This window comes from Abramis brama, assembly GCF_963993115.1.
Source record: "Abramis brama genome assembly, chromosome: 15".
NCBI lineage: Eukaryota > Metazoa > Chordata > Actinopteri > Cypriniformes > Leuciscidae > Abramis > Abramis brama.
Window position 1 is genome coordinate 20,798,488 of NC_139977.1, and position 11,501 is coordinate 20,809,988.

An 11,501-nucleotide genomic window follows, 5' to 3' on the forward strand; every position below is an offset into this window, starting at 1 on the left:
CATTGTTTATTTTTGTAATGATAGTCATAATTTCTACATGAAACAAATTCTTCTATACCTTTTTTCCACCCAACTATTTACAACATACCTTAAACATATCAAATTCAACATAAACATTTAAATTTACAGTACATAAAATAAGAAAAATGATGTAGACTTTTATTCAGCTGAGTGGGAGACCCTGGTGTGCTGCTGGACCGGGATGGGCTCCACAATAGAGACCCTGATAAGGCTTCTGCTGGTTGGACATCATCTGGGATGGTCTCCAGAGTGTTTGACTGCATATTTTCACTATCCACTAAGTCAGTGGTTCTCAACTCCAGTCCTCGGGACCCGTTGCTCTGCATATTTTGTTTGTTTCTCTTATCTGACACACTCAGTTCAGTTCATGGAGTCCCTCCTAACGAGCTGATGATCTGATTCAGGTGTGTTAAATAAGGGAGACATACAAAATGTGCAGAGCAGCGGGTCCCGAGGACTGGAGTTGAGAACCACTGCACTAAGTTGTCTACCAACAGGTTTGCAGGGCTGACTCATGGAATAAATATTGAGATACTTTATTACACTAAAGTACTTTTAATAACCACTAATACCACATTGGCGAAAAACTACTAGTCATATATTTTAAACCTTAGTTAAGCAATTTTTTTTTCATTTTTTTTTTCATTATCTTGCATACTCTAATGTACTTAAGGTATCAAGAGTAAAAGTAAAGGAATTCTGCATTTCTATTACTGCATGTTGCATTTTACTTCAGAATATTTTCAAGGTTGATACATTTAAACTATATACTTTTGTGTAGTTGTAAAATAACAGTTTTGTAGTGTTGCTGTCCCGTGTGGGAAAATTACTTCGAGTATTAACTAAGTATGTAGTTCCTTACATACCACCACTGGTTATTTTGAAAATTAAAGTAACAAAATGTAGGCCTATTGTCACAATATTAACAAATTGTTGCTAACTACAGCTCCGTCCCATTTCAAAGGGCGCATCTGAAGCGCTCGGACCGGTCTAGCCTACAGAGGATTGTTCTTGTCGCCTAGCAACAGTGACTGACAGCTGCCGATGACGAGCGGGAGTAACATTTGCACTGGACTTTGTATATTCAACTGGGTTTTATATTCAAATGGGGTTAAAAACCTGTGTAAATATATTTACCATGGTCCATTTATGTGCATAATAAAAAGAATACACTAGCCTACAAAATCGCATCAAGGTAAGATATAGGCTAAATTAACATTTGAATCTTCGGCTAAGCCGAAAGTATGACCTGAAACATCCTTAATACCATGTCCTCCAGTAAAATATAAAACATAAAAATGACAATAGCCAGTTCTGGCTCCATAGCATATAAAATGAATTGTCAGGATGGCAGCATACTCTCACCTGGCTGCGCAATTAGGAAATCCTACGGAGGCTACATGGTGCGTCCTTCGGAGGACGCATAGGCTGCATCCTTGAAGTCTTCAGTCCTTTGAAGGATGCAACCTTCACATTGGGACACAGCTAGAGAATTCATCAACCGTGACAACATGGTACAATTTCTGGTAAGCTAGGCTTTTTATTATTTCAATTCAATTAAATTATTGTGATTTGATTTAATATTGACTCATTTGGATAAATATTAGGTAGGCTACACAAGATAGACATTAATTTTTCTCAAGAAAAAAAACAACTCACCTATGCTGTAAACATACAGAGAGCCCTATCAGCTGGCAGTATTATTAAAGGTTAAAAATAACTCAAATTAAATATAATGCATTTTTTTTTATTATAATAACAACTTTATTTAATGATATAAGTAAAAATATAATAAATATGTAATATAGTACACATATTTAGCAAAATACTCTATATAGCTCTTTTTTTTCTAGCCAGCTAACGTGCTATAGCCTATATTATGGTCATCAAATGGCTTTCCTGAGGTAAATGTTATGTGACATAATTGTTCTCCAGCTGTTTTATTGACCCCTTTTGATTGATTGTGGTTGATGTTATGTATGAGGAATATACATTTCGGTAAGTTGTACTGTATCTTTCAACAGTGTTCATTCGTGTTTATTTACGTCACATTTACAAGCGCCAAAACGGTATTTATTGTCTGAATTTCGTAATAAAAGTGACAGAATCTGAGAGCTGAGATTTTTTTATATCATAAGTAACCTGCTTGTCTGTCGGTCTCCGTGTCCTCTTTGCTTCGCGATTTTTCTGTGCGTGAGAAAATGGATGTGTGGAGTGAGAGTGTGTGAAAAGTGTCAATTGCTTGTGTCTCACGCTGAATGCGTGAGAGTTGGCAGCTCTATTGAGACAAAGATTTTTAGTTTTTTTCTTTCCCAGAACTAGTGTAGGTCATATAACTTTAACTGTTAAAAAGAAAATAGCCTACATTCATCAGAGCTGGGTCTGTCTCTACGCGGTGTGTAGCCCAGAGCTGGGCCTGACGGCTGGACCATACCGCAAGCAAGCAATGTTGATTCAGCATAATTGACGGCCAGCTAGCTAACGTCAGCTGCACGAAGTTCCAACTACCGACTTTTTTCATTTGTTACTCTATTAATGACTAAACATTCACTTGCAAATTAAATAAGATAAAGTAATAATAACTAACAGTTATGTTAAGGGCGTGTCCATTAATATTAACGTTAGGCCTGAGTCGCCTGGCATGTTAACATTACCACACCTTAACTTAAATTACGTTATTAAAAATTAACTTACCTTGCACTTGTCTCTTCTCGTCGTCATCCTTCTTCTTTTTCCTTTTTTCTGCTCCCGATGGATAGATTCGTTTGATTTTCAAATTTCCAAGTCCAAGCAAGACAACGATTTGAACGTTACACGGTTGGTTGACTGTTAAACCGCGGCAACGCCGGCGCGTACCATCTATAGTTAGGGGGCCCCCTAGTGGTGGCGGGGCCCTAAGCAGCCGCTTAGTTCGCTTATAGGGAGAGCCGGCTCTGGCTGGGGTCTAACTTCTTACTCAGGACAGATCACAGCAGTGTAACGTGGCTATTATACAGGTTTAAGAGACCAGAAGGCCAACTGGCTAGGTGGCTTGAAGAACTCAGTCAGTACAATTTTGTCATTGAGCATAGGCCAGGTACACACCATTCCAATGCTGACGCTCTGTCCCGAAGGACTCTGAATGAAGAACCTTGTGACTGTTATCAAGCAGGAAGTGAGCTAGATAGCTTGCCATGCAAGGGCTGTCGCTTCTGCCAAAAGCTCCACCATCAATGGGCCAGATTTGAGGAAGATGTTGATGATGTCATTCCTTTGGCGGTAAGACGCACACACTCCCTTGACCATCAGAATGAGGGTAGTTGCACTAACACTCCCAGTGATGTTAATGAAGTAGGTGATGACAACCCAGGTCCTTCCTCAAACTGGCTGCAACCGCTGAGTCCCGAAAGTCTCAGGGAAGAACAGTTAGCTGACCCAGACCTTTCAGTTCTCCATAAATGGATGTCTGATGGTTCTTTGTCTGCTAAGGAAGAGGTCATGATGCAGAGCCCAGCAGTTCGCAAGTACTGGCTGTGTTGGTCTCAAGTAGAGATGCGAGATGGGGTCCTCTATTAGCGGTGGGATGATGTAAATGGAGGCATGTCATCTCTGCGCTTACTTGTTCCTGTTTCCCTGAAGAATGAGGTTATGCGCCTCCGCAGGTGTTACCAATGGTAAAATATGGGTAACGATGTATGCCTTTTCATCAAGAAGTGCCTACAGTGTAGTTCCTGTAGGACAACCAGTCCGATGGGGAGGGCCAAGCTCCAGAACTTACAGGCTGGAGCACCTATGGACCGACTCCACCTCGATGTCCTAGGACCATTCCCAGAATCCAAGTCAGGCAACAGGTACATCCTCGTTATACAGTGCATGCAGAAATTATTAGGTACGTTGATTTTCTGATCATATTTTTTTTCCAGGTACATTTTACCAATTCCAAACCACATTAATCTTAATAACTACAATTCATTTTGTATTTAATCATTTTTAAGTGATATATAATTGTTCATGAAGGCTGGAAATGAAAAACGCCTTTCAGGTGTGCATAATTATTAGGCACATTTTTCTTTACAGATAAAATAAGCCAAAAAAGAGATTTAACTCAGACTTAAAAGTCAAAAATTATTAAATCCCCATGAGAAGGATGCAATACTAATGCAATACTAGAAATTGCAGTTAAGGCATGACCATTGGAAAGTGAAATACTCATTGGGTCAGCAGGGTCAGACAAAAACAGGTGGAGAAGAAAAGACACGTTAACTGCAAAATAATTAAGAATTAAGGTAAAGAAGTAAGTGTGAAACCATCAGGAACCCTTAAGTCTCCAGGGCTACCATTTTCTAGAACTGCAACCTACCTGGAGTCTCCAGAAGTGCAAGGTGTCAGGCTCTCAGAGACTTAGGTTAGGTAAAGAATCCTAAAAAATGACCCCCACTTAATAAGAATCACAATCTGAAGTGTGGTAAAATACATGAAGACTGTTTTTTTTATAGGCTTTATAGACAGACAGATTGAGAGTGACTCTTGAAGGACCAGCACCACATCCTCTTCTACCACTATTTGAAGAATTCATCTTCCAGAATCTGACAGTAAGTTTTGGGAGTTTATTTTTAGTCCATCTGCTACCCTGAAGTCCATTTTGCAGAGATGGACTAAAAATAAACTCCCAAAACTTATTAAAACGTATTCTGGAAGATGAATTCTTCAAATAGTGGTAGAAGAGGATGTGGTGCTGGTGTTAGTTCAGCAAATACATTGTTTGTTACAGTTATTTCACATGTATACATAATGTGTTCTTATTAGCCAATCAGATGTGGGTACGTCATTACATAGGGATTAGTTCACTGATTGTTTACGTTTAGCGTCAGTATGCTCGCAGGCTCCGGTGCGGTTGGTTGTATATAAACCCATCAGCGCTGGGCAAGAGCATAAAATCCCTGTTGATGTAAAGTTGTGTCTTAATAAGTAAAGTTCCTGAACAGACTCTCTTTGTTGTGTGCTTCTCTTCACGCCTCCACGGACACTGAGAAACCAACACCAGAAAACACAACAATACAATACTTCCCTGAAGATAGGTGACAGCGTCCTATCAAGAAGCTACTATCACTACCTCAATAACACTTGAGCTGTTTCTTTTGTTGTATTTTGAACGTAGAATCTTTAGTACTTCTATTACTACCTCAATCACACATAGATGTTGTTCTGTTGTTGTCTTTTGAGCGTAGAATCTATTTTTCAGCTGCGCAGCTTATACCCGACTCGACTCCCAAGTTGCTCTTTGTAGAAGTGAAGTTTTATTCACGGCCGGGAAACAACACAACAACCAAGTGAGTCTCCTGAATAGAAAGACACATGTACATTTAAATCATACAATTAAGTAAAAATCAATGTCACTCAAGTCCTCTTCACTGATCTAAGACTATTAGTTCTACTGTGTCAAGCACTTTTTGAGTAAGTATATATGGTTTTTGACCTGAGCATCCATAGTCTGCATTTCTCTGTACATTTAATGTTGAAAATACCTATTACATAAAATATTTTTATCACCACACACACACACACACACACACACACAAACAAAACATGGTAACTATTTTGATCGTCCCTTTTGAACATGCTGTTGACTATACGTAACTTTGCAAAACATGTCAACTAACTCTCATTAGAGTATTAGTAGACTGTTTGGTTAATATCTGCTAACTCTTTACTGTGATGGTCCTCCAACAGACATTCTACTGACTATAAGTAACTTTGCATCTACTTGTCAACTTATTCCAACCCTTACCCTACCAATCTACTAATACTCTACTAACACTCTAATGAGAGTTAGTAGACATGTAGGTGCAACGTTACTTATAGTCAATAGAATGGGCCCTATCATGCACCAGGCGCAATGGAGCGCCAAGTGCGACGCAAGTGTTTTTTGCTAGTTATCACAGTTATCATTTTCACGTCCTGCGACGTGTTGTTTAAATAGCAAATGCATTAGCACCCATTTGAACACCCATGGCCGTGCTGGTCTAAAAAAGAGGTGTGTTCAGGCGCATTGTTGGCACGTTGCTATTTTGAGGCAACTGAAATAGACTATGCCATTGACAAACCAAAACCTGGTCTAAAGTCAATGGCGCAATATTTTTTTGTTATTTAAAGAGCGTGTTAGTAATGTACGCCTATAGGCGGGTCCACAACGTGCTTACTCTCTGCTTATTACACACACAGGTTACAGCAGCAGCACACAAACATGCCAAATAAAAATAAAAGGATTACAATGTAAAAGATTTATTGGTAGCCTATAGTGGGCAGTTGCTGACATATAGCACAGTTGTGCTTTGAGTGACCCGAGTTCGAGTCCCGGCTAGTGGACGTTTCCTGATTTTGTCCCCATCTCTCTCTCTCTCTCTCATTTCGCTTCCTGTCTACATAATGTCCTGTCATGATAAAAGGAAAAAACGCCAAAAAATAAATCTTTAAACTGATGCTAGTTAAGCTTCATCCACACACAGAATAGATTAGGCATCCTTTAAGCCACTACATCAGCATCTCTCATCATGGGGTTGGGGGAACGGATTCTGACAGCTGGATTGTTTGCTGTCGGATTATGTTTCACCCATATTTCTTACACAATGAGGTTCTAATATTTAACAAACTACTGATGGTTAAGCTCCATACACTCACAGAATAGAATCAGCATATTTTAAGCCAATACATCAACATCTCTCATCATATGGGTGGGGGAACGGATTCTGACAGCTGAATTGTTTGCCGTCAGATTCTGTTCCCCCTATGTTTCTTACAAAATGAGGTTCTAATATTTACAAAACAGAGTGCTTTGTGTGACCCGAGTTTGAGTCCTGGCTAGTGTACTTTTCCTGATTTTGTCCCCATCTCTCTCTCTCCCACTTTGCTTCCTGTCTGCATAATGTCCAGTCATCATAAAAGGCAAACACTTTTTTGTATGTTTCTTACAAAATGAGGTTCTAATATTTACAAAACAAACACCAGCAAGTTAGTGCTCATAGCCTAGTGGGCAGCTTGCTGACATTGTCACAATAACGAGTCCCAAGATCCATGTGCAAGTAACAGACAGTTTATTAGACAGAGATAATACTCAGAAGGTCAGACAAGATGCAGGAGACTGATGAAACTCGACAGACGATACCACAAAGTGGATACTCAGGTGCAATGCAGGAAACTCTGTCATAATAAAAGGCAAAAACGGCAAAAAATATTTTTTTAAACTGATACTGGTTAAGCTTCATCCACATACAGAATAGATTCGGCATTCTTTAAGCCACTACATCAACATCTCACATCATAGGGGTGGGGGAACAGATTCTGACAGCTGGATTGTTTGCCGTCACATTCGGTTCCCCCCATTTTTCTTACAAAATGGTTCTAATATTTACAAAACGGATACCAGTCAATTGGTGCTGATAGCCTAGTGGGCAGTTGCTGACATATAGTACAGTTGTGCTTTGGGTAACCAGGTGACCAGGCTTTAGCTCTTTTGCCTCGAATTACTTCTCCGTGGCAAGCAAAATATTCTGGACAATTTTCTGTATTAAAGAAGCTTTCTGATCAAAACTATATCATTTCCATTCCAGCTCGTAGGACAAAGACCACGCTCTGCCATGTTAATCTTTTGAAGCCGTATGTTTCCTGTGAGCCTTTTGGGAGTGAGGGGGAGTTAAAGGATAACTGTCGCCAAAATGCAACCTAGGGTCTTTTTGTTAATCTACCTGAGGCAAACTTTCATTTAAAAGCATAATTAGAATGGAAACGCCACTTTTAAGTTTGACTGTATTTTAGTTTTTCGGTCAAATTGTCTTTTGAATGGGAGTGCTTGGGGCACTACTATGATAGCATCAAAAATCGCTATTTTTAAAACACTAAGAAGGCTCGACACAACATTAAACTTTGCTTGAAGTATCACCAGGGGGTCTACACATGAACTCGAGCATTGAGAACATTGTTTGTGTACACAGAGTTTACTAAAAAGAAAGATTATGAACAAAAATCAAAACCTGACAGCCTCTGCTAGAAATCTTATAACGGGCCATGTTTGGATCTTCCAACAGGACAGTGATCCAAAAACAAACATCAAAATCAAAACAAAAATGTGTCACTGAGCACAAAACTAAGCATCTGCAACGGCCATCCCAGTCCCAGACCTGAACCCTATAGAAAATGAGTGGGCTGAACTGAAGAGAAGAAGCGCCAACATGGATCTGGAAATCTGAAGGATCTGGAGAGATTCTGTATGGAGGAATGGTCTCTGATCTCTTGTCAAGTGTTCTCCAAACTCATCAGGCATTATAGGAGAAGACTCAGAGCTGTTATCTTGGAAAAAGGAGGTTGCAAAAAGTATTTAATAAAAGGGGGCAAATAATTGTTCCCAACGTGTTTTGGAGAAAAACATTTATTTCATAATGTGATTTTCCCCCCACTTTCAGTTCTTTTACTTCAATGAAAGGTTAGATTTTTGCTAATTTTTTTAATAAAATATCAAAAGGATTAACAATGCAGATTTATTTTTTACAGCCATCTTTGATCATATTTACCAAGGCAAATAATTCTGCCCGGCACTGTAGTTGTGTAATAAGTTAGGGAAAAATAAAATATACAGTCAGACAGTCATTACAAAATATACCCCTTCAGGATACTAAAAGTCCTGATGAATACATTGGGCCCTATTTTAATGATCTAAGCGCATGGTATAAAGCGCATGGTGCAAGTGCAGTTAGGGCATGTTTAATGACGGGGAAAATGGTTGGTCTCTATTCTCTTAATGAGTATTGGGTGTATTTTGGGCATAACGTGCAATAAACCAATCAGAGTCCCATCTCCCATTCCCTTTAAAAGCCAGTTGCGGTCGCACCATAGCGGAATTTGCAAGCGGAAAGACTGAACGCTTCTCCAGAGAGGGAACAGATCTGCTGGTGTGCGGGGTTAAAGCCCACCATATCTTTATCTACACAATAATAATCTTTTACATCGTAATCCTTTTATTTTTAATATTTGGCATGTTTGTGTGCTGATGCGTGTCCCTGTGTGTGTAATAAGCAGAGTGTGATAAATGATAATCACGTCAGGCTGAAACTAGTTAAAAAAACATTTGTGTTGCCCCAGGCGCCGCATTGCGCCCGGGTGCATGATAGGGCCCCTTGTCAAGATGTATTTTGTGAATGTGAACGCTCAGTGTACATTAGCACTTACTAAAATATTAATAGGATTTGCAGCATAATGAAAAGATAAAAGCATCACTCATTTTACTTTTATTTTTTCTTGACCTAACATACTTCATACTGTCATTTTTTAGTACAATTCATGCATAATTTTAGGATTCTTTTGCGAACTTCTGTCAGTTTTAAGCCATAGATTACAGGATTGAAAAGAGGTGGCACAATAATCATTTCTATAGCCAAAAAATTACGCAGGTTTGCAGGGAAATCACTAGATCCATATCTGTTATAGATGGTATCGAAAAGTATTGCAACAGTAAGATTTATCAGTGAAAGTATATGAGGCACACATGTTTGCCAAAACTTCCTTCTGCATTCCAATGATGCTTTACATGCAATGATAAGTTTAATATAGGACACCATAATTACAATCACAAGGCCAAAATACAATGAAATAAAAATAAATCCATAAAGGTTATTGATAAAGGTTGATCCACATGAGAGTTTTACAATTGACCAGTTGTCACAATACAGTTTGTCAATATGATTTTTACATAGTACCAACCTATTTGACAAGAAAACTGCAATGAACATAGTAAGAGATGGTATGATCCAACATAAGCCAAGTAATATGCTGCAAGAATATTTGTTCATCTTTGAGTGATAGTCTAAAGGTTGACATATGGCCACATGTCTGTCATATGCCATCACTGCTAATGTACAATATTCACACATAACATAAGTATAAACAACAAAGGCCTGGAATGCACACATGTAAGATGGAATAATATATGAATTCATTATTAAATCATGCAGTATTTTAGGATAAAATGCTGCTGTTCCAAAAAGGTCATTTACACAGAGATTGCACAGAAAAATGTACATTGGTTCATGAAGGGCTCTCTCCAAGACAATGACCACAATGAGCCAAATGTTCACAAACAGTATCATAACATAGAGGGAAAAAAAGCATGTGAAATAAATATACCTGTATGATTTAGCATCCTGTGGTTCCATCAGAGTGTAGGTTGCAAAGTTTGTAATATTATTCATCATATATTCATCATTCATCATATATAAGTTTTTTAAGATTACATTTGTCCGTATGTAAAATACCCTCAAAATGTTGCAATTAAAAACAACAACTGTATCTGTTTAATTTAAAAATATAAATGTAAAGATACGGCATACATGCTTTTAACACACAATAAGAGTAAACACCAGTCAACAATTATCGCTGACTTGCCTTGAGTTGTGATCTTGCATGCTCACATTTATTAAGTGGAAGTACTATTATGGACTCACCTGCTTATAAAGAACTTTCGCAGTTTAAGTTCTCTGAGGCTCTACCAAATAAAACTTAGGGGAATTTCAATAAGCTCTGGAGGCCTTTTTTCTTTTAACTATATAGTTCAACCTAGATGAAAATCACAACAAATGTACAAGTAAACTGTAGAAATGATTGGAGTGTTTTTAAAAATAGTTTGTCTACAATTTTACATCAACTGTCAAGTCAAGTCACATTTATTTATATAGCGCTTTTTACAATACAGATTGTTCAAAGCAACTTTACTAGCCTGACCTCATCATACTCACATTCTAGTCAGAATATAAGTCTGATACTGCTCCATTGGGCTGTGATTAAGGGGCGTGTTTCAACCGAACCAGCAAAGAAAATGCCTCTGCACTCAATTGGATAGACCTACAACCAATCAGAGCAACGGAGTAAGTGACGTATGTTCTTCAATCATCTTTCCGATCAACAAATGCCTTGATCGCGGTTCTCTGTTCCTCTTTTAAAATGAATGCGCTGTCGATATCTTCTATAACAGACGCGATGGTGGAATCTACACATGATGTTTCATAAACAAAGTTCGGGAAGTTCTGACAAATAATCAGTCCAATCAACATCAAACAATTACCATGTCTACCCTATCAGCATGAGAGGAAGCATATATTTATTCACTCTGTCAACTCACCTAACATTCCTTGATAGTATTCAGCATCCCTCCTCTCACTCTTGGCTTGTTCTTCCACAGCCTGGAATACGGGGGGAGTACTTTGGGTTCGGGCTGAATATCGAGCCCGGAGCCTCTCCTCAGACAGCACGCCAAATATGCATTTATTCTATCTGACTTATTTGTAAGTGTGAATTCGTGAAATCTCAATTCTCCAGCGGCAGTCATCTTTGTTGTAAACGAATTCAACCCAAGCGCTCTTTGGTGATGTGAATGATTACGTTACTGTTGATCATCTGTCCATCATCGTATAAAGCCTGCCCTGACAATTTGATTGGTCCACAACGGATCAAGTCCA

At 38.6% G+C, this 11,501-nt stretch overlaps 1 protein-coding gene across 1 annotated transcript; it reads right to left on the minus strand.

The window, feature by feature from the left end:
- Nucleotides 1–9,311: 9,311 nt before the first annotated feature.
- LOC311097952 (olfactory receptor 5K1-like) lies at nucleotides 9,312–10,238 on the minus strand (the record flags this gene model as incomplete). Its single annotated transcript, XM_084137963.1, has 1 exon — nucleotides 9,312–10,238. The coding sequence occupies one exon, from the start codon at nucleotides 10,236–10,238 to the stop codon at nucleotides 9,312–9,314; it is 927 nt and encodes a 308-aa protein (XP_083994089.1).
- Nucleotides 10,239–11,501: the final 1,263 nt, after the last annotated feature.